The 24,479-nt window shown below is 42.2% G+C and overlaps 1 protein-coding gene across 4 annotated transcripts in view; it reads left to right on the top strand.

The window, feature by feature from the left end:
• The window catches only part of LOC122943960 (calcium-activated chloride channel regulator 1-like), a 66,711-nt gene extending 46,410 nt beyond the window's left edge, over positions 1–20,301 (top strand). For all 4 annotated transcript variants that reach the window (XM_044302117.1, XM_044302118.1, XM_044302120.1 and 1 more), the window contains 9 exons: positions 3,603–3,830; positions 6,708–6,932; positions 11,317–11,494; positions 13,539–13,645; positions 13,728–13,952; positions 14,063–14,333; positions 16,740–16,904; positions 17,184–17,420; positions 19,722–20,301. In XM_044302117.1, coding sequence (XP_044158052.1) covers positions 3,603–3,830; positions 6,708–6,932; positions 11,317–11,494; positions 13,539–13,645; positions 13,728–13,952; positions 14,063–14,333; positions 16,740–16,904; positions 17,184–17,420; positions 19,722–20,272 — 2,187 coding nt within the window. In that variant the 3' untranslated portion in view covers positions 20,273–20,301. The remainder of the gene's footprint in view (positions 1–3,602; positions 3,831–6,707; positions 6,933–11,316; positions 11,495–13,538; positions 13,646–13,727; positions 13,953–14,062; positions 14,334–16,739; positions 16,905–17,183; positions 17,421–19,721) is intronic.
• The last annotated feature ends 4,178 nt before the right edge of the window (positions 20,302–24,479 follow it).

Below are 24,479 nucleotides of genomic sequence, written 5' to 3' on the forward strand. Positions count from 1 at the left end.
TGGCCAAAAAATTGGCTGTTTTGGAACAGTTTTTTTTTTTTTTTTTACAGCGTTCATCTGAGGGGTTAGGTCATGTGACAATTTTATAGAGCAGATCGTTACGGACGTGGCAATACCCAATATGAATACTTTTTCTTATTTATGTTTTACACAATAATGGCATTTCTGAAACCAAAAAAATGATGTTTTAGTGTCTCCATAGTCTGAGAGCCATAGCTTTTTAATTTTTTGGGCGATTGTCTTAAATATGGGCTCATTTTTTGCGGGATGAGGTAATGGTTTGATTGGTACTATTTTGGGGTATATTCGCCTTTTTTGATCTCTTGGTGTTGCACTTTTTGCGATGTAAGGTGACAAAAATGGCTTATTTTTTTACACCGTTTTTATTTTTTATTTTTTATGGTGTTTATTGGACGGGGTTGATGATGTGATATATTTATAGAGATGGTCGTTACGGACGCGGTGACACCTAATATGTGTGTTTTTTTTTTTGTTTTTTTTTTAGAGTAAAAGGAAATTTATTTATTTCAAATTTTATTATTTTCACTTTTTTTTTTTATCAGTTCCCTCTTGGATCTTGAAGAACCAGTGGGGCTGATGGTTGTACTATACTTTGCAATGCTCTTGCATTGCAAAGTATAATACAATCAGATGCCTGTAGGTGGCAGCACTGGACGCCTATACCATGGCAACTGGACGCCTTTGCAAAGCGTCCGGTTGCCATGGAAACCATCGGGCGCTGCGATCGATGGTTGAGAGATGGTTGCCCCCTCCCTCTATTAACCACTACTGCGGCATCTATGGGGTTACAGCAGTGTCCGCATAGAGCTGACACACGCTGCTGATGGCGGCGGCTCAGGAATGGAGCCGCCGCCATCACACACACAAGGGGGGCCGCATCGGGGGCAGGGGACAGGGGGCAGCGCTGGAAACGGGGGAGGGGGGGGGGCAGCATTTTACTTACAGATCGGGGCAGGAGGGGGCGGACCGCATCGGGGGGGCAGGATAAGAAGATGGACAAGAAGGGGGCACAGATCGGGGCAGGAGGGGGCGGACCGCATCGGGGGCAGGACAAGAACAAGGAGGGGACTTCAAGGGGGCAAAGATCGGGGGCTTCAGGACACATTACCGATTTCAGGCTCTGATCTGCAGAGCGCAGATCAGAGCCTGAAACCGGCATTTTAACACTGCCGCGATCCAATTGGTTAGTCTGCACAGACTAACCAATCGGATCGATTGCCGGCAAGGGGCCACTCTGATTGGTCCCTTGCCGGCATTACTGCACTGTATGTTGTCCGTGACAGCATACAGGGCAGGGGCAGAAGCTTTAATCCAGCGCTTGGATTAAAGAGCTGCCAGACCGTTTATATACGTGGTAGCTGCACGGGGTATGTGCAGCTATCACGTATATATACAGATTGCAGACGTGAAGGGGGCTAAAGTCAGTTTTAGCCAAGTCAGATTTATGATCGGCCCTTTAAGACTGTAATAAATGTGGTTTGACTGTAGCAGTTTATCCGGCAGCAAGCGGCTTTACAAAAGTCGCACATCTTTACGAAAAAGTTGCACGTTTTTATGAAAAAGTCGCATGTTCTATTAAAAAGTCTCATAAGATAAGCATGGTCCTCACTGGAGTGAAATTGCGACTTTTTTGCGACTTTTTAAATAGTCCCAATAGTAAATCTGTCTAGAGATTCATTTACATAAGAAGACACGCCCACTTTCAGAAAACTGGCAAGCATAGTGCAGAGCAGATTTGTGCACAGTTTTAGCGTTTGGGACTTTTTGGGGGACTTTTTTCACTCCATTAGGCCTCATGCACACGACCGTTGTGTGCATCCGTGGCCGTTGTGCCGTTTTCCATTTTTTTTTCGCGGACACATTGACTTTCAATGGGTCCGTGGAAAAATCGGAAATGCATCGTTTGGCAGCCGCATCTGTGATCCGTGTTTCCTGGCCGCGAAAAACTTACCCCATCACAAAAATAAACCGAAGGGAAGTGGAATGGATGTTTAATCTAGACACGCTTCAACCACAAGGGCAAAATGTGGAATGCGATTTCAATTCCTTCCCGACGCCAATCAGGCAATCAGAATAACTCCCTGGATCAGCGACCCCTCTCTAGTAGCTATAGCCTGTAATATTATTACACTCCAGAAATACATCCAGGCCCCTCTTGAATTCCTTTATTGTACTCCCCATCACCACCTCCTCAGGCAGAGAGTTCCATAGTCTCACTGCTCTTACCATAAAGAATCATCTTCTATGTTTGTGTACAATATTTTTAAATATTAAGCACAAAAACGATAAACAATTCAAATCACCCACATCACCTTCAGACCTTGTTCACACCATAGGTAGCTTAGTGGTAGGACCCCTTGCCATGCTGAGTGACCGTGACGTGGTGCATGATGGGCTCCGATATCTTCCTGACAGGAATATATTGGCAAAAGTCTCAGCTTTTAATATCTACATTTATGACTAGCCAGTATAGTCAGGGGCATATCCGTTTGGTGCATTTCTTCTGTGATTTATATGATTATATTTTCATCCGCACAATGCTCCGTTTTGTGTAGGATGCCTTTGTGGTGCATGTGGACCGCGCCGACATCCTCCACCGTATGCAATTTTTTTTTGCTGGGGATAGTCGTTTGCTGCGGTCCACATGCGGTGGGGCTGCTCCCCCAATGAAAAACACGCTACAGTGTTAGGGGTTGAGCAGCTCCCCCAGATTTGCCACTATATTTCTGTGTTTTTGTTTTCACCCACCCCTTTTCCCAATTTTACATATAAAATTAAACACAAAAAAATAGAAAATAAACATAACTAGCTCCGCTGCATCCAGAAATGTTCCATTCATATGCCCTCTCAAAAAATGTAATGAAAAGGAACAAACTCATTGGATCGGATGGATCTAATTTTCATAAATATGCTGTGTGTTTCTGTTTTCCTGATTGTCTGGCAGTGTAGACTTTAGTACATACTGTCTAAAGCACAAAAATAGGCATAAAGGTATATAAAATACTGCAGTAACATATTATGGGTAGATGACATTGACGTGTTTGCTTTATTGTGCATTCCAGGCATGCTATGCAACACATAAAATGCCTAAAGTAGTGAGTTTGGTATCCGTCCTTCTTAAGGTGTGACTCCATTATATGTTTAATGGAAAGCTGAGACTTCTTCCTGAAACGCTAACAGGAAGCTGTCCGCATTGTTACAGATACCGGGAAGCTGCAGCCCAATCACCAGTCACCATTTCTATAAGCTTACATCGTGCTTGCCATCACATCCCCCTACTCTGGGGGAGGGGTGGGGGGGTTTATGGTGGGACAATAACTAGATCTTTTATAACTGTAACTATTTCTTTATAACTTAAATCTTCTGATCCAGTTATTGATTATAAGGATGTCATACCAGTTATGCCAAATAATTTTTGTATATCCCTCCCTTCTTTCATTAATGCATATATTGTATAGGTCTACAGGAACCTGAAGGTCCCTGCTGCTAGGACAGTTAGTCCCTGAGAGTGTACACTCTTTAATAATGATTTGCATTTCATTGTATTGGTTTAAAAATCTCACTATTACATTTCTTTGTAGATTTTGGAATTCTGTTCTGAAAGCAACCACGACAAGGAAGCGCCGAATCTACAGAACAAAATATGCAGCTATCGTAGCACATGGGATGTTATTAAAAGTTCAGATGACTTTATAACCACTGGACCAATGTCAGAAGCTGAAGTTCCACCATCTCCATCTTTTTTAATGCTAAAGTCCAGAGTAAGAGTGATTTGCCTGGTTCTGGATGTGTCTGACAATATGGCCACGGTAAATACCACATTGTTTCTGTTAATGCAGGAAGAAATTAGAAACCGAGATTAGTATACTAACTTAAAGGGGTTATCCCATGATTATTGTAAAACCCAATCTTATATAGTACATGACATTCTCTTTCTAACACACTTAGGCTTAGGCACACGGCCGTTGTTTGGGTCCGCATCCAAGCTGCAGTTTTTTCTGCGGCTTGGATGTGGACCCATTCACTTCAATGGGGCCGCAAAAGATGCGGACAGCACTCCGTGTGCTGTCCGCATCCGTTGCTTCGTTCCATGGTCCGTAAAAAAAATATAACCTGTCCTATTCTTATCCGTTTTGCGGACAAGAATAGGCAGTTATATCAATGGCTGTCCGTGCCATTCCGCAAATTGCAGAACGCGCACGGACACCATCCGTGTTTTGCGGATCCGCAATTTGCGGACTGCAGAACACACAACGGTTGTGTGCATGAGGCCTTAGAACCAGCCCTGTACCTCACATGGATCCAGAGATCTCCCCATTCATTGCTACAACTGCTCTGCTAGATTTATTTCAAGGGTTAAAGGATCCTTTCCAATGTAGCTGGTGTCACAGACTTCTAGTCTACCCTCAGTGGGTCCAAAGATCTGGGAGAAGTACTCAAAAAATATCACAGAAAGAAAAAAAATGTAAAATACTTCCCCTAAAATCTAACCTTTATTACTACAATTAAAAAGATCCCCAAAATATAACCAAGGACAACCCCAAAAAAACAACACAAAATCCTGTGCACACTGGGGTATCCAGGTAAAGAAGTGGGATTGCAAAAAAGTACTTGTATTTATGTATACTAATAGAGCCTATGTACACATGAAACAGGAAGGTAGGATTTTAATTGTTCTGATTAGGGATGAGCGAATCAACTTCGGATGGTAAAGTAAATTTGCTAAAAACTTTGCTGTAATAATGTATGGAGGGGGGCGTGACTGGAAGCTGAAGGGAAGCGTCGGTTCTCAGCACAGCTCTGCTAAAGATTATTAAATCTAACGCCATCCATTACCTTTTCAAGCCAAGAGGGACTTGGAACGTTCAGAGAACAACAAAGAACATCTTCGGTCACACTTGGAGCCAAATCCCAGAAGTCTTGGGAGGCACAGGACCGCAGATAACATTTGGGCTTACAGCCGACTGAAGACTGCGGACTAAAGTTGCTGAGAGCTGGGAACGGGACCCGTTAACACCGTTACAAGAGGTACCCAACCGAAGACACCTGCACCGCTCTGTAAGCAAAGCAGCTGAAGAAACACCCAAAGATACCCGTCTCTCACTAACATAACAGGGCACCCGCCATTGTTGCCCGGCCCCGCGGACCTCGAATAGGCAGAGAGATTTTACCTCAGCTACTTACCCTGGTCTCCATTTCTGCCGGAGAGAGACAGTATCCTGGAACCTAACCTGAAAGCTGCAGCGTGAGTAGAAGTACCCGCCCTGCAGTCCGCCACCTCAAAAGGCACCCTGTCTCGCTCAGAGCTCGAACACCATGAAAGAGACAGTGATGAAGATGACCAAACAGATACTCTATCAGACCAACCCATCTCTATGTCATTCATCTCTCAAGCATTATCAAAAGCTTTAAACCCAGTGCTGAAAGAACTCACAGAAATTAAAAATGGTAATAATGTATGGAGTTCCCGCTCCGTACAGTATTAGAATGTTTTGGCTCTGATGAGCCAAAGTTATTACTTCGCGAAGTCTCGCGAGACTTTGTATAATAACGTCAGGAATTAATTATTACTGTAAAAAACCTTAGTACTGAACTCCGGTTCAGTGCCAAGGTTTTTTACAGTAATAATTCCCAAAGTTATTACACAAAGTCTCGCAGGATTTCGCGAAGGAATAACTTCGGCTCATCGGAGCCAATACATTCTAATACTGCACGGAGCGGGAACTCCATACAGTATTACAACGTTCGTTTTTAGCGAATCATCCGAAGTCGATTCGCTCATCACTAGTTCTGATGTCTCAGGATATTAGCTATTGGCCCAACGAGTTTCTCCCCTGGATGTCTTATCCTGCGGTTCATCAGGAGGTCTTACTATAGTTGGTAAATTAAGACAACCTTAGATATCACCCCCCTTCCCACTAAGATAAATATCTCAAGGACTAGATGGAACGAGACACGTGCATGTATGGTATATACAAACAAAAATCTAGAGCAATATGGAGACCCCAGATAAGTTTATCTGATTGTGTGTATGATATGCACATAGATAAAATATTTTTAATCTCTATATTATATGAGATAACTGCCCAATGTTAAGTCACTTTTTAAATGTTGACTTTACTACATCTTGTGGTGGGAATTCCAAAATGTGACTACTTTAATGTTCCTTTTAAACTGCCCGATGCACAGGGAACTGCTCATTACTAATCACTGCCTGTTTGTTGAGACACAGTAAGGCTTTATTTATACGCATCAATCATCCCTTCTGTATGGGGATGAATGATCCCTACTGTGATGAATACATATTCATTTTATGTGGGCAGCAGACCACTGTTTGCACAGGGCAATGTTCTGCTCACAAATGATCATTTTAAGAAGCACATGAAAGATGTGATCACTCAACAAGCAAAGATTTGCTTGTTTATCAGATGATTGGTGGCACCTTTACAAAGGCCAATTATCAGGACATACAAATAGTCATCCCTGATAATTGTCTCTATCCTCGGCCCATGTAAAAGGGGCCCTAATGTTAAAGAACTCACTTGTATACCCTGAAAAACCTTATGCTGTCATCATAGAAAGCGATCCTCCAACTGCTCTTTCTAATTTATATGTGGTATGTAAGGAATTGCTTTATTTGTGTTTGTTACTAATTCTCCTAAAATCCTTCACTGTACCATAAGTAGGGTCAGCGGTTCCATCGACTACGACAAGCAGCAGCTATCTTCATCCAGCAATTGGTTGAGCCTGGCTCTTATGTTGGCATAGTCACATTTAACGAAACATCAGAAGTAAGAAGCCCTTTGTACCTTACTGTCGGTGATGATGTGCGATGGAATCTTACTTCAAGTCTTCCAGATACCTATAGTGGGAATATGTCTATCTGTGAAGGCATCTCAGCTGGTTTGCAGGTAAATGTCTAAAAATAAATTAGCATTTAAGCACATCAGACTGTTTGCCCAGCCCACTGACCACCACTCAGTGATATAAGCAGACACAAAAAAGTAAAAAAAATGGCTGGCTCACAGTAATTGCATATAACTTTACTAATTCATGTATATAATACAACACACTAGAAAACAATACATAAATATAAATACATAAAAAACAGAATTCATACACACTATTATATGATCAGGGTCCCTTTAAATGCGAAGCTCTCGCATATTTAATGTTTATATAAAAAATTCATATGTATAAAAAAAACTCAAAACACTGTTTCCTTGTCTTATAGTTCTTCACTTTGGCGTGCAGTTAATAGTGTGGCAATTGTATCTCCCTTCGGTGTCAACTAAATTGCAAGGTTCTCTTATTTGATAACGAACTCCTACACGACATCCGTGTGCATTCCGTATTTTGCGGAACGGAACAGCTTTGCCCCTAATAGAACAGTACTATCCTTTTCCGTAATGCGTAGGAAATGTTATTTTTCTTTTTTGCGGAACAGAATTACGGACATACGGAAACGGAATGCACACGGAGTAACTTTGTTTTTTTTTGCGGACCCATTGAAAATGGTTCCGCATACAGTCCACAAAAAAAAAACTGAACGGACACGGGAAAGAAAATACTTTTGTGTGCAAGAGGCCTAACGGTCTGCTCCAATATTCCCTTGTAGTTGAGTGGCTTATTTGTATTTCTTGCCAGTTAACTTGTATGTAATGCGCATATATTATACTGTATTAGCGCTTCCTTTAATCTGTATTTTTCAGCAATGCTTTATGTATTTGTTACTCACGGATCCTAATACAATGAGTGCACAAAGGTGTGCATTGATATCTACCAGTGTTGCGGTACAGCAGAGCCCCGGCCGGCTCTTTGACGATCCCAGTAGGCATGTGCGGGGAAGCGCGAGAGGAGACGCTGCATATTCAAGCTGGCATGTAACGAGGTCTGTCTGTGGGAGACGAGCGCTTATTGTATTAGGATCCGTGAGTAACAAATGGATGAAGCATTGCTGAAAACATCTACGTATTAAAAAAAGCGCTTTACTAATATAATATATGCGCATTAACTTAACTGGCAAGCAATACAATAAGCCACTCAACTACAAGAGAATATTGGAGCAGACTGTTAGGATGTTTTATAGGTTTGTTACCAATTAAGAGAACCTTGCAATTTAGTTGACACTGAAGAGAGATACAATTGCCACACTATGCTGTAGCTCTGGTCACCGACCTTGGGTTCCGGCATACCATCGGTAATTTGTGTTTTTGTCTCATGCATGGTTATTTTGTTACTTTAGTATGATCCAATGCTTACACACAGCATTCCTGCTTTGCCCTTGACTTTGTTACTATTTGGTAATCTGCATTCACCTGATGGCCATCTATGGTATATTTGGAGGGCAAGTTTGCTATGTGTGACCATATTGACTTTCTTATATTATTGTATGTAGCATGCACATGTTAATAGGTTACTTTGGGTGAACTTACAGCTCTCCCACCAGTATGCGGTTTTTATACCCAATGTCTGTGACCCCCTTTCCCTGTTAGTCCGGTATATATGAGGGTGGCTGATTTTGGTCCCATTACACGGGGTGCCTCACCCCCCCCCCCATTTACCCTGTGCCTTTGTGTTATATTTATTTTTATTTAATTGTGTCTTTAATAAATTACATATATTTTATATGTGTCTTCTCATTCTATATGGGGTTATTGGTCTTTTTTCGTTGGTTGGCTCAATTGCCACACTATTAACTGCATGTCAAGGTGAAGAACTATAAGACAGGGAAACCGTGTTTTAAATTTTTTTTTTTATACATATGAATTTTTTTTATATGAACATTATATATGCGAGAGCTCCGCTTTAAAAGGGACCCTGATCATATAATAGGGTGTATGAATTAAGTTTTTTTTAAATTTATATTTATGTATTGTTTTCTAGTGTGTTGTATTATATACATGAATCAGTAAAGTTATATGCAAATTATTGTGAGCCAGCCAATTTTTTAAATATTTTTGCATATTTTTTTTATTTTGCACTCTCCAAGCATATAATAATTTCTAGTGGAAATCTGAACCAAACAGCTATTGAACAGGGAGTGTCTAACCATGACCATACACATGCTATGTGAGCCTCCCCTTAAGATAGTTAGCTGAACACTCATTCATCCAACATCTATTCTTCACAACCCTCCGTACATACATGTGTAACTACCATAGCGGCAGACCATGCAACTTCTACGGGTCCCAGGGCAAGAGGGGGCCCAGTCTTACTTGGGATTATCTCCTCTTCTACTGGAGGTGAAAACTTGATCAGGACTTTAAAAGGAACAACTTTTAGCAAATGAGGCAGTAGAATAAATGGCCCAGGGGTCATTGAAAAGGGTTTAGGCAGAAACGCTTCTGTCCTGTGTGTGTGTGTGTGTGTGTGTGTGTGGGTGCCTGGTTTGATCCTTGCTATGAGGCCCTTACGTCTCTATGTACACCACTGACGGCCAGGTACCTTTAGTGGCAGCTCCCCGAGACCACAATGATTGGGCTTGTTGACATCCCAATTCTCTCACACGTCATCTGCCATTGGGAAACAGTCAGGGACCCTCCATACACATTAGATGTTTGGCCAATCCTACGGATATATACCTAATGTGTATGGTCAGCTTTACTCAATGTTTAACCAACACATTAGAACAAACACCAGCCCCATTTGGCCTTTTTATATGGAAAATTTGAATGTGCGCAAGAAGTGTATATAATACAATCACAAGAGTAAAGTGAGTTACACAGCGCATTCTGAACAAGCCACTTCACAAATCCAAAAGTGGAGATACTTTTATGCCTTTAAATTTTGTATATAATGAGCAAAAAAAAAAAAAGATGGTTTTGATTTCTTTTTAATGGATTTCAGAGATGAAGACTAGTATGCTATCACAGCCAATAGCCAATAAAGGCATCACTTCAATAATATGTTTGTATCTATTAACATAAAAGTATTCAACTTAATTCAAATACTCTCTAGGAGGAAATAGTTTTCAGACTAGTACTGTCAATGAGAAAACATTTAAGAGCAGTGAGGAGCTGAGTTAAACAGGGAGATCTGCTGCCCTGTGCAGGATAAGCAGTCAAAGCGACAGCATATGTTTCAGCTCTTGAGAGAAAGAGTTACTGAATGCAGCAGAAAGTTTATCGGCCATACATGGAGGATTGCAGAGCATTTGTCAGAGGAAGGTAAATCACCCACGTTTTGGCTACAGACTTCTCTGCATACTGGTGGGAGTAATAAACCTCAGGCTTCCCATCATGTAAAAGAATGGGCTGTTTACCTGTTCAGCGATTGTGCTACAGTGAGTAAGACACCCATATAGCGAGAGTGAGAAAGATCAGTTGCACCCCTTGGTTGAGTTGAGAATTGTGTGCAGACTATAAGAAAGAGACTCAGCCTTCTATCTCCGATATGTAGCCTTGGGATATTGCCTGTGCAGACTGCGTGAACTAACCACTAACTGCTGCAGTAAAGTAAGGTACAGCAGACTTCATCCAACCTGGCTTCATCATTGACTCACACTACAGGAAACCCTGCTTTGCACTTAGGACCACCAAAAGCACCCCAAATCACTATCAGCTAGGACAGGCATGCTCAACCTGCGGCTCTCCAGCTGTTGCAAAACTACAACTCCCATCATTCCCTGACAGCCTACAGCTATCATCCTACAGAACGGCATTGTGGAAGTTGTAGTTGTACAACAGCTGGAGGGCCTCAGGTTGAGCATCTCTGAGCTAGGAGAATCCCCAAAGCCAGGGAGTGCCGAAAGGCATAAAGGTGCACCCTTTATCAAAACTGCATGGCCCAGGGGAGCATCAGAGTGGGTAACTACAACCTAAATTATTGCTAATATCACTCCTCCTTTCCCCTCTCCTGGGCTTGCTGCACATGAACAGCCACCTCTTACACAGTATATGTGGCTATTATAAAGGGTCAGGACTTCAGAAGTGAGATATAGGCCCGCACCAATTATTTTTGCCCAGGAAACTCTGACGACTTTAATCTGGTCCTCGGAGAAAACTCACATGCAAAGGATTTAAAAACTCCATGATTCAAAGACCCCAACACTGCAAAGCACCGAGTGACTGTGCTGCCCAATGTCTCTATCACGATTGTTTCGGGAGAGAAAAGTAGATATTTCAGGATTTCAGATGTAAAATAGACAAGCATTCACATAAGGATCTTGTTTTTTTTTTATTATAAAAGCTGAAGCTAGCAAACTATGCTTGGAAGTATGACATAAAATAGCACAAATATTCAACAGATATATAAGGAAGTGGGAATTTAACCAATATTCTGTTATTTTTACAGGTAATCAAAAGCCTTGAAGGAGCTACAGAAGGGGCTGAAATCATTTTGGCAGTTGGTGGAAGGGACACAAATTTGCATACGTGCTTATCAAAAGTTTCAGGGAGTGGCTCAGTTATCCACACCATCGCAGTAGGGGTGGATGCGGACCCTGAACTAGAATCCTTAGCAGAAAGCACAGGTGAGTTTGTAGATATAGGAGATTATTCACGCTGCTCATTAGGCTTCATGCACATGGCCATGTCCATATTTCAATCTGCAAAGGACAGATCCGAAAAATACACCTTCCGTGTGCACTGCACATTTTTCTTAGGCCTCTTTCACACGATGCGTTTAGGGTGCGTACAGTGAAACTCACACCATTTTGCTAGCAAGTTTGCCTTAAGTTGTTACGTTTTTTCTGCGCCATTGCAATGCGTTTTGATGCGTTTTTCATGCGCATGATAAAAAACTGAAGGTTTACAAACAACATCTCATAGCAACCATCAGTGAAAAACGCATTGCATCCGCACTTGCTTGCGGATGCAATGCGTTTTTCACTGAAGCCCCATTCACTTCTATGGGGCCAGGGCTGCGTGAAAAACGCAGAATATAGAACATGCAGAACTGATGTGTGAACAATGTGCTGCAATAGAGCTCTGGTACCTACTTTATGTTTGTGTTTGAACACTCATGGCTTATCTTAATCCTACAGCTCTAGTACACGGCTCTTGTTTGTGTGCTGGCCTTGTAGAGAAAAATCACCATACAGGAGTTGTTCGCACAGAGCTAGAGGCAGCTGAGCTTGGCTTAGGTCTGGGATGTTTTGAGCCTGCACCTATAATATCAGCGGCATCACCAGTTCCTGAGCTGACTACGATGGAAGCAGATCTGGCCCTGGCAGTTCTTTTGGAGGTTTTGTCCGTACAATGCCTCTACTCTTTATTGCCATCACAGCCACCACCCAAACAGGTAGGTATAACACTCTAAAATACAAGCCCAGAACCTTTCTGTGATAAAGGAAAAACAGTCAATCAAATAGAAGTATTTGAAGTGAATTAAAGAAGTAGCATCTTTTATGCGTTATGCGTGCGTTATAGTCTCACCACCCTCCAAAGTCTGTGAACTCCTCTTAACCCGATGAGCTTTATCGCAGTAGCAGATTAGGCTGAAGCTGATCCAGTTCTCCTTCCTTTGCATGTCCTGCTCCACTCCTTGATGGGAATTCTATAGCGTGCTGTTTCTTCATATATCAAGGATGTTCCTGGACAGAAAGGATTAAAATAGTCCTTCATTAAAACATAGCAAGATGCCTGTCCGACCGGTTTCGCCTCATGGCTTCTTCAAGGGCTCTGGAAGCACCTAGGACTTAATGAAGGCCTATTTTAATTTTTTATTCTTTAAGTAGAAAATAAAAGCAGTGTTTATTGCACAACATGCGGATCTAGCTATGGTGTTCTTTCCATGAGTTTCTGCCCAGGAACATCCTTGATATATGAAGAAACAGCACGCAACAGGATTTCCATCAAGGAGTGGAGCATATCCTTGATCTCCGCCTCGGGGTTTTGGCTCCTTCAATCTCCTGTGGCAGTGCTTTGGTCTCAATGTTATCCTGTTTGACAACGTTTAAGTGTGCTGGTGCAGCCAATGACAGGCTGCAGCGGTGATGTGTGACAGATAACCACTGCAGCCAGTCAACTGACTTCCATCAAACTGGATGTTAAAGGGAATCTCTCATCTTCGAAACATCCCCAAAACCAGAGTAAGTGGTGTATAGTGTAAGGGGTGATGAGTTAGATTATGTAATTTTTACCTTCATACTCACTTGCATTGCAATGCTTTGCCCTGACAAACCAGCAGTAAAATGTATTGAGAGGACTCCCATGCTCATGCACATAATGGAGAGGACTCAAGGAGTCCTCTCAATGCATTTTACTTCTGGTTTGTCAGAGCAAAGCACCGGAATGCAAGTGAGTATAAAGATAAAAATGACATAATCGGACTTGGCATTACTTACACTATACACCCCTTACTTTAGTTTTGAGGGTGTTCTGTAGCTGATGGATTCCATTTAACAAGCAGGTCCATAGAGCTGAATTGGGGAACTAAAGGAGCCAGAACCTGGCGATGAGGAGCAGGTAAGTAAGTAAGAAAGACAGGATGAGACAATGGTCTAAAGTGTACTATGGTGTGAAGAATGGATTCTGCCAAACACTCATTTCTGTTCTGTATTTGTTAAATGTAAGGAGGAAAAATGTTCTTCACCTCAGACAGTAACGATTCAGACCATCTGATTGGAGCATTTACTGAAATATTTCCTGTGAACCAAGACTCTCCAGATCTATGTATAAAGGTAAGATTCCATGGAAATCTCATACCCGTTACCAATACCATCTTTCATCATTATATTAACAGCTGTATTTCTCTGGTTATAGTTAACAAGTGTCCAAAGACGTATTCCACCAGAAGGTCAGTTATCTGGATCTGTCATTATGGACAAGACTGTGGGAAATAATACAGTGTTCATTATTACCTGGCAGGCTTCTGATCCTCCTAATGTTACTATCCAGGATCCATCAGGTTATAATTATACCAATGAAAACCTTGACCATGATCTAATATCTCGAGCATCTTATCTAAAAGTTCCTGGAACATCACAGGTAAAATGGCATTAGATAAAGAAAGACAGGTTACACAAGCTCAACTGATGGTTTTTTATCTCTTCTCTACAATCGTGGCTTTTTTTTTACTACATTTTTTCTTTATACAGGTTGGCTCTTGGACATATATTATAACTAACTCATTAAAAATCAGCCAGGTTCTTGGCATTTTAGTGACCTCCAGACCATCATCATACACCATTCCTCCTGTGACTGTCACTGGTGAATGGACTGATGAAAGGATCACTTCTCCGCAGCTGGTGACTGTCTTTGCGGAACTTAAGCAAGGGCATACAACGGTACTGGGAGCTCATGTGACCGCCATCATTGAGTCAGAATCCGGAGAATCTATCATTGTGACACTCAATGACAATGGTGCAGGTAAAGCATCCCATTTACTGACGCTTTAACCTCTAACATATTTGTTGCTGAGATTGGCTCAGGAGGCCACATTAGGGAATATTTATATTATAAAAGTAGGGCAGAGGTGGCATGTTATGATAAGGTCACAGTAAGGGATAGCTGCAGAAGGCAATTAATTATAGTACCAGGTCAGCTTGATCTTTTAACGCTTAATGACCAGGCAATTTTCCTTGTTTTCGTTTTTGCCTTCACATAAACGTATGAGGGCTTGTGTTTTTTTGTTTTTTGTGGGACAAGATGCCCTTTCTAATGGCACCATTTACGGTTAAATAAATGTGGTGGGAAGCAAGAAAAAAATTCTAAATGGAGTGGCATTATAAAAAAATACATTCTGACACAATTTTATGTTAGTTTTTTTTTACATAATTTCCTTTGTGGTAAAACCGACCTGTTACTTTTATTCTTCAGGTCAGTCCGATCATGGTGATACCACATAGCTATATTTTTTTTTTTTGTGTTTTAATGCTGAAAAAAAACTAAAAACTCTGAAGAAAAAAATTATTTTCATCGCCATATTCTGACCCCTATAATTTTTTTGTACTTATGTGTATGGAGCTGTGTGGGAGCTCATTTTTTGTGGGACAATCTGTACTTTTCAATGATACCATCACTTTTTATTTAATTTTTTGTGGGAGTTGAAACAACCAAAAAACGGTGAATTGGCTATTTTGAATTATATTTTTATATTTTAATAGTGTGGGCATTTTCATATACAGCAATGATGTGTATTATATTTATTGTTTACATATTTTTATTAACATTTTGGGGAAAGGGGGTGATTTTTATATTTTAAATTTTTTAGTTTTAAAAACAGTTTTGTTTTTTTTTTACACTTTTTTATAGATCCCATAGAGAACTATATCAAGCAATAATTAGATTTCATCTCTCATACACTTCAATGCGTTAGCATTGGAATGTATGAAAAATACACTATGTTCCTATAAAGCTTTGCCACAGGTAAAAGCACCATAGAACTAATGTGCGTGCGCATTTTTTTTTTTTACCATTTTTTACCATGGCATCTGAAGGGTTAAATGTACATTCAGAAATCATAAATCTGTATGAGGACGAGCGATCACTCATCCTCATACTGTAAAGGAGATTACTGCATGTAAATGCCACGGTCTCCTTTACTGAACGAGCAGCCGACTGTCGGGAAGGAACGCCTTCTTCCTGACAATCGGCTGTAACATCATGCGGTGTAAACTCACCTTGATGGTGTGCCTCTTCCTTTATTATAGAGAACAATGGTAATTTTACTACAGATCATGCTTATCTTCATGTTGCCGTAGCCTAAAATACACAGACAGGGCGAGGGTACAACAGCTCTGAGAACTTAGAGCCTTAGTACACTGCACAATTTTAGGCCAATTATCGGGAGTATAAATGCTTGTTCCCGATAATCGCCTGGCAGCAGATCAACTTTCATTGGATTGTGTAATCAAGGCCGGTACAAACAATTTCCAATGGGCACTTGACCTTCCCAAAGATCGGGGCAGTATAATACCACCCCTACACTTATTGGGTACCTCACCCCAAATCTATAGGTTGCTTTTTGGCAGTAATAGGTAGAGGTACTGAGGTGAAATCTAAAAGATTTTTTATTTTTGTCTGGGGGTCTCGTTTATGTAGCCATAGTGTTATTCTAATAATTAGTGTTTATTTTTAGTTATTTTACACACTTAGGGCTTGTTCACACGACCGTCGCCCCTCCATGCCTGTGCTGCGCACTGCAAATTGCGGTCCGCAATGCACAGGCACTGGCCGTGGGGCTGCCGCATACAGATCGCGGTCCGTCTGTTCCACAAAAAGATAGAGCAAGTTCTATCTTTTTGCGGTGAGGAGGCACGGAACGGAACGGAATCTGTAGTGCTTCGTGGTATCATTCCGCACCTCCGGATTTGCAGACCCATTCAAGTAAATGGGTCCGTATCCGTGATGCGGAATGCAGACGGCCGGTGCCCCATGTATTGCGGACCCACCGTATGCGGGCCACAATACGGCAACGGAGGGACAACGGTCATGTAAACAAGCCCTTTTAGAGCGCTGACATATTCCTCAGCGCTTTACAGACATTTGCATCACACTGTCCCCAATGGGGCTCACAATCTAGGTTCCCTATCAGTATGTCTTTGGAGTGTGGGAGGAAACGGGAGTACCCAGAGGAAACCCATGCAAACGGGGAGAACATACAAACTCCATGCAGATGTTGTCTTCGGTTGGATTTTAACCCAGGACCCCAGTGCTGCAAGGCACCAGGGCTAACCACTTAGCCACCATGCACCGTCTACTATTCTTGTGTAAGCAAATGGCAGAAGATATTGTGCTGCTCATGTGAACCTTTTGTACTTACATTCCCTCTAGGTGCTGATTCTGTCAAAGATGATGGCATATATTCCAGATATGTATTTCAGTTCCCTACCAATGGTAGATATGCACTGAAAATTCTTGCCACTTGGACAAATGCTACCATAATGGAGCCTGCACTGAACAACAGAGCGATGTATGTTCCAGGATACATAGAAAACGGTAAGCATGGAATAATATGGATGTTGTATCCATATATCTCCAAGAAATCTCTCTCTCTGTCTCTTATAGGACTTGAAAACCATGGGAGAGATTTATCAAAACTGGTTCAAAGAAAAAGTACTGTAATTGCCCATGACAACCAATCAGGTTGCAGCTTTTTTTGTCCAAATGGCCTCTAAAATGAAAGTTGGAATCTGACTGGTTCCTGTTGGCAATTGCTCCACTTTTCGCTTGCACCACTTTGGACAAAACCTTTTGATGTATTTCTGTTTATTGCAGGCACCATCAATATGAACCCTCCAAAACCACTAATCGCTACTGAAGTACTAAGTTCTAATGAGCCATTCAGCAGAATCTACTTTCTTGGGAGTCTCAAAGTAACCAATGTATCAGAGGAAACAGTTCATGAAGATGTTTTTCCTCCATGTAAAATAACTGACCTTGAAGCAAGACTAGAAAATGACCATATAGTGTTATCGTGGACAGCTCCGGGGGATGACTATGACCAAGGATCTGGTAGGTTTTTCTTGAAGATCCACACATAGGGGGGCTTTATCATGAGGGGAATATTTGAAGTTAGTTTTCCTTGAGTCTGCGTTAGCGTACCTGGCTTCAGATTTATCAGATGTCACACATTAGTAATTCAATATGGCTCATCTTTAAGCCTAACACTTTTGTCTAGAAATCCTACTCCAGTTTTCTACACCACCCTCTACTGGAGTGGCCTTGAGACTTTTTTGTGACTTTCTTAAATATTCTTTATTATAAATCTTGAGTGAAACTCACTAACTTAGCTAACCACACACACCTTTCCACTTACGTTTCAAAACTGCACTGAGTGGTGTAAAAATGCAAAAAGTTTTGCGCAAGTGAGGTATAAAAGTTGCAAATGTCCTGTTTTGTGAATTTTTGAAGACAGAATTCTAAAGTGCAGGGTGTGATAAATGACTCCGATAATCTTTGCCCATGAAGGCAGTAGTCATTTCCTGGAATTCCAGGGCAAACTCTTTGGATATATGCAACTAGCAGGAAAAGACTGGGATGTTTTAGCTGAACAAAGTTTATAAACGTACATGCAAAAAAACAAAAAAAAAACAGGGGGAAGACAATTTATTTCCAGATGTGCAAAACCTTTTATTTCACTTTCTGGATATCTTATAACAGTGGATAAGGTCAGATGAAACATCTTGAAATAATACTTTAAATTATTGAAGCTCTGGGTTGAGTTAAAGGGGTTGTGCAGTAGGTAGATACTGATGATCTATCCTCAGGATAGGTAATCAATATCAGATCTGTGGTGGCCTGACAACTCCGCCGATCAGCTGTCTGAAAAGGAGGAGGGGCTTGTGTGAGTGCTGCTTCTTCTTCAAGATAAGACAGCGCATCGCCTTGCTTGTAGAGGCAGTGCAGTGCAACTTGAATGGGATGAGCACTTATAATCACTTTATGCCGCCAAGACAAGCAAGACAATGAGCAGTGTAATCTTGAAGAGACAGTAGCGGTCACACGAATGCTGCCTTCTCTTCAAACAGTTAATTGGCGTGGGTGCCAGGTGTTGGACCCCCATAGATCTTATATTGATGGCCTATCCAGAGGATAGGTCATCAGTATCTAGCTGCTGCACAATCCCCATAAAAGAGATGCCTAGACAGAGCTGCTCATCCTTATAGCTCCGCTGCTCACTTCAACAGAATTAGCTGCAATACCAGGCACCGCCATGCGGATGGATGAGTTGCTATATGTAAACAATGAAGAGGATGCCGGGACCCTTTCAGTATGGTGGTCCAAAACGCCATACCTCAATTCAGGGGCAGACTGGGAACTTAAAGTGGCACTAGAAAAAAAACTAAAAGAGGTCCCATGCTGTAGGTGGGTCAAATTGACAGAAGGCAGAGCAACATAAATAGGCGAGGACAACACAAGTAGATGGGATCAGCAATACTATGGCGCTGCACAGAATACTGCCCCTGCAGGACAAAATATTACAATGAAGCACAAAACTCTGCCACCCCCATTACAGAATTTAACTGTATCACAGTCCTGAGGAAGACGATACAGCTGAATTCAGGAGGGCACCTACCAAGTGCATAAGTACCTGATGCTACTAGCATTAATTACTGCTGAAAGCATGAGATCATTATGTATCCAGCTGGCAGCCATGAGGAGGGCTATGGCCAGTCTGCTCCTGCATCCATTAATACAACATTGAATAAATTCAAAGACCCCAAATGCTTTTTTGGGCTACAGCAGAGGTTGACATGGCAGCAACTTTCTGTGGGTGCCATGTGGGAGGTTGAGATGGACGTACCATGTTCCTGAACATTTTTGGGCATTGACATGCCCCTTTTTGTTAGACCGTATTCCACTGCACTTCTCCTTTTGAGCAATGTCATGCCCTCATTCAAGTAGCATCCAGCTCCCTTAATGTATGTAAAGCATCTGGACAATAGGGCCCTTTACATGGGCCGAGAATCCAAAACATAATCACTAATGAACGTTCTTAGGAACGCTTGTTAGCAGTTATCTGCAGGGGTAAATCGGCTGACGATTACACGATGAAAGAAATGCTCATTCGCCGGGTCATTGAATTGTTTATGCGCACACAAAACAATGATCATTTTCCGGCAGCAGATCATGCTGTGTAATCATGTTCCCAACAATGTAAATGTAGCGGTCTCCTTCATTGAATGAGCGTCCGACTGTCTGGAAGGAACGCTTCCTTCCCGACAAGCGGCTGCAGAATCGTCCCATCTAAATCCACCTTTAGTATAGTTAACCCAACAATGTAATAACTACCAAGTTTTTGTCTCCTTTCAGCATCCATGTACGACATCCGAATGAGCAGTAGGCCATCCGATTTACATCAAGAATTTTCCAGAACAGTGTTCATCAATGCTTCATCTCTTCAACCAAAAAATGCCGGCAGCAGAGAAACCTTCTCGTTCAGACTTCACAATGTGACTGGTGAAAGGGGCACCATCACCTACATTGCAATCCGCTCAACTGATAAAGCGTTGCAACAATCAGATATATCAAATTTGGCTCATGTCACCAGACGTGTGCTCCGGGAAGAAGATATAAACTTTGCCTATACCTCAACTCATGCTAAGTATAATACAACAAGTGTCATAGTCATTACTGTATCTGTAGTTTCTCTGTGTCTTACGTTAGGCATTGGCCTGTACTGCTGGAGGAAACAAACCTCATATATAATACTGAGCCATGATGACAATATTGAGTTGCAGGAAAGATCTAGATCAATGGAAGAAGCACAGACTTCTCTGGAGTGCCACGATCAAAAACTGCCTCTGTATGTGACATCCAATGATGATATTTTAGAAGAAACTGTAATAATTTTAGAGGAATGAACAGATTGTTAAATAAAACTTTATGATGAAAGTGACTGGGGTTTTATTTTATTTGCTACCTACTGTCACTGAGCTGTAAATGGTGAACATGTAAATTCTTAATTTCAATTATTTTTACTTTCAAAGAACTTTCAAACCGACCCCCGGAGACAGGACCCACCAAAAACAAAGCTATATAATCATTAAACGATCTAATCTATCTTATTATTCATCCATTAACTATCTAATTATCTATCTATCTATCTATCTATCTATCTATCTATCTATCGTATTATTTATGCATTATCTATCTAATTATCTATCGATCTTATTTTTTATTATCTATCTATCTATCTATCTATCTATCTATCTAGTCTGTCTCTCTTTATTTACGGACAAACAACTGGACCAATCCAGGGGCATTGCTAGGGTTTTAAAGGATCCGGGGCCCAAGTCCCAATGAATATGGCCTAATTCTCTAAGGCTACTTTCACACTTGCGGTAGCTTTCTCCTGCAGGCTGTTCCGGCGGGGTAACAGCCTGCTGGATGCTCATCTTCGTCCCCATTCACTATAATGGGGCAGGCCGGAGGTCTGGCCACAGCACGGCAAACATGCCGAAAGGCGGCTGGAATAAAACTGCAGCATGCTGTAGTTTCTTTCAACCCACCTCTCGGCATGTTTGCCGTACTCCCCGGGAAGTTGACCCTCCCCCCACACACCGCATTTTGCTGTACATGCTATACAGTAGCACATAAAGAACCTCTCACATCCAGGGCCTCCCAGGTGACATCTCCTCTGATGTAGATCTTCTCTGTCATCATCTTCTCCACTCAGTCCATACAACTTCTCTCAGCCGCCTCATCTCTGCAGAGTGTGACACACAGACATCTTAGCTTCCTCACTTTTCTATCATCATCCCCCAACCTGGAGTCCCCACAGTGTTCTCCTGCTGCTCGCTGTGCTCCCCAATACCGCCAAATACTATCCTGAAGAAAAATGAGTGCTGTACAGATAGCCCCCCCAATAGTACTGCTCCTCGTAGTCCCACCAATAGCAATTTCCTTCTAGAATGCTCTCCTTAGTAATACTGCCCCCTACAGTGCCCCCAACAGTGATAATGCTCCCCGAGAGTGCCTCCATTAGTAGAAGAGTAGAAGAGCCCTCCAGTATTAATAATGCCCTCACAGGCCCCTCAGTACTACTAAGGCCCCCCATAGTGCTCTTTTTAGAAATAAGGCGGATCTATAAGACCCTCCTTTAGAGCCCCCAGTAGTAATAAGAACACCTAAATGTCCCCTGGATTTAAAAAGCCCCCACAGTGCCCCCAGTATTTATATTGCCCCCTCCTGTTATAATGCACTCAGAGTCCCATGTAAATAACATCACACCATCTCTCCAGCCCTTACAATATACAGTCTAAAGTAAATAACATCCGTATCTGTCTACAGCCCCCTCCAATTTACAGTCCCATGTAAATACCATCCATCTCTTTCTACAGCCCCCTCCAAAATACAGTCCCATGTAAATAACATCACCGCCTCCCCAGTCTCCTCCAACATACAGTCTCATGTAAATAACATCACTCCCTCCCACAGCCACTTTCAACATACAGTCCTATGTAAACATCACTCCTTCCCACAGCCGCCATCAGGATACAGTCCCATGTAAACATCACCCCCTCCCCCAGCCACCATCAACATACAGTCCCATGTAAATAACATCCCTCCCTCCCACAACCACCATCAACATACAGTCCCATGTAAACATCACTCCTTCCCACAGCCTCCATCAGCATACAGTCCCATGTAAATAACATTACTCCCTTCCCAGCCATCATCAATATACAGTCCCATGTAAATAACATCACCCCCTCCCACAGCCGCCATCAACATACAGTCCCATGTAAACATCACTCCCTCCCCCAGCCACCATCAATATACAGTCCCATGTAAATAACATCACTCCCTCCACAGCCACCTCCAATATAGTCCCATGTAAAAACAATCACCCCCTCCCACAGCCGCAATCATCATAGAGCCCCATGTAAATAACATCACTCCTGAACATTTAGTCCCATGATAACATCCCTCTCTTCAGCCCTAACATACAGTCCCAGTTAAATAACCACAACTCCCAGCATTGCTCTGCCTCTCCCTTGACTTACCTCTCCTCATATACAGACATCACCACAGCTTCTTCTCCTCTTCACTGCAGTTCTCTCCTGCACTGGTCACATGATGGTGACATCATCGCAGGTCCTTCTCAACCCCTGCCTTCTGCACTGATCACATGACCTGTGATGTCATCACAGGTCCTTCAGATCTGGCAGTGCATTAGATTCAATTGTATTGCCGTCCTGAGGACGACAATACAGTTGTATCTGCCTGGCAGGCAGTATATTCGGGGCCTGGGACAAAACATCAGGGGACCAGGCCCCGAATGTTTTAGCCTAGCAACACCCCTGGACCAATTTGCACCAAATTTGGCATATTTATAAATCAGATGCTTCCAAAGGCTTTATCACTTTAGGACCAACCATTCTCCATATTCACAACAAAATTCCTAACACAAAAGAAAATATGGCACCATCACATAACCTGTATTAGCCAATAGAAGCTCACAGGTCCTTTAGTCTTGGCTTTACTGACATACACACAGTCACACGATCCCTACTGGCCAATAGTGGCTCACAGGTCCTTCATTTTGAGTCTCACTGACATACACACAGTTTTACACCAGGTTTCCACCAGCCATTTTTCTTCACTGTTACAGTACCACTGTGGATGTCACTGTTATGGGTGCACTGTTGATTTCACTGTTATGTGGGCCCTGTGGATGTCGCTGTTATGGGACACTGTGGATGACACTGTTATGGGAATGCTGTGGATGTCACTATTATGAGGGCACTGTGGATGTCACTGTTTTGGAGGCTTTGTTGATGTCAGTGTTATTAGGACGTTGTTGCTTTCACTGTTATGAGAACCCTGTGGATGTCTTGTAACCACACACACAAACAAATGAAATATCAGTGTTATGGGGGCACTGTGCATGTCACTGTTATGAGGATTTCATAATCCCATGAGTATTTTATGTATTTATATATTTATGCGCATTTATATGCCGTATTTTTCGCCCTATAGGACGCACCGGCCCATAAGACGCACCTAGGTTTTTGGGGAGGAAAATAAGAATAAAATTATTTTTAACCAAAAGGTGTGCTTTTGGTGGGTTTGGAACTAATGGTGGTCTGTGGGTGGCACTATTACTGGGGATCTGTGAAGGACACTTATGGGGGATCTGTGGATGACGGACACTGTTATGGGGGGGATCTGTGGATGACGGACACTATTATGGGGGGATCTGTGGATAATGGACACTGTTATGGGGGATCTGTGGATGACGGACACTGTTATGGGGGGATCTGTGGATGACGGACACTGTTATGGGGGGGATCTGTGGATGACTGACACACTGTTACAGGGGGGGATCTGTGGATGGCACTGTTACAGGGGGGGGATCTGTGGATGGCACTGTTACAGTGCCGCCCCTGCCGCCCCCAGTATACTAATATTAAATGTCTTATTCAATTAAAATGGATTAGATATGCCCCCTCACGCCTATATTGCTAATCGTACCTTACATCCTATTCCTAGGTTCTGTAATGCAGGCCGGGCGGCCGGCGCGTCACTCACTGACGTCACTTGCCTGCGCCGCCTGCTTCATTCATAAAGTAGGCGGCGCAGGCACGTGACATCAAGGAGTTACGCTGCCGCCCGCCCGGCCTGCATTACAGCACCTAGGAATAGGATTTAAGGTAAGATTAGCAATATAGGAGTGAAGGGGCATATCTAATAAATTTCATTGAATAAGACATTTAATATATGCACCTAGGTGCAGATAATGCACCTGGGACGTAAAAACCCAAGAGCAGAATATAAAATCAGTGATACAGTCCTAACCTCAGTATCTGAGAAAAGGGATTTAGGGATCATTATTTCAGAAGACTTAAAGGTAGGCAGACAATGTCACACTGAAGGCATCAAAACTATGAATTAACACATGTGGAATTATATACATAACAAAAAAGTGTGAAACAACTGAAAATATGTCATATTCTAGGTTCTTCAAAGTAGCCACCTTTTGCTTTGATTACTGCTTTGCACAATCCAGAGTGGAACGCACCGGCATAATACTTATGCCTTCCATCTACAGGTGGATTGGGGCGA

This window comes from Bufo gargarizans, chromosome 7 (genome assembly GCF_014858855.1).
Source record: "Bufo gargarizans isolate SCDJY-AF-19 chromosome 7, ASM1485885v1, whole genome shotgun sequence".
Classification (NCBI taxonomy): domain Eukaryota; kingdom Metazoa; phylum Chordata; class Amphibia; order Anura; family Bufonidae; genus Bufo; species Bufo gargarizans.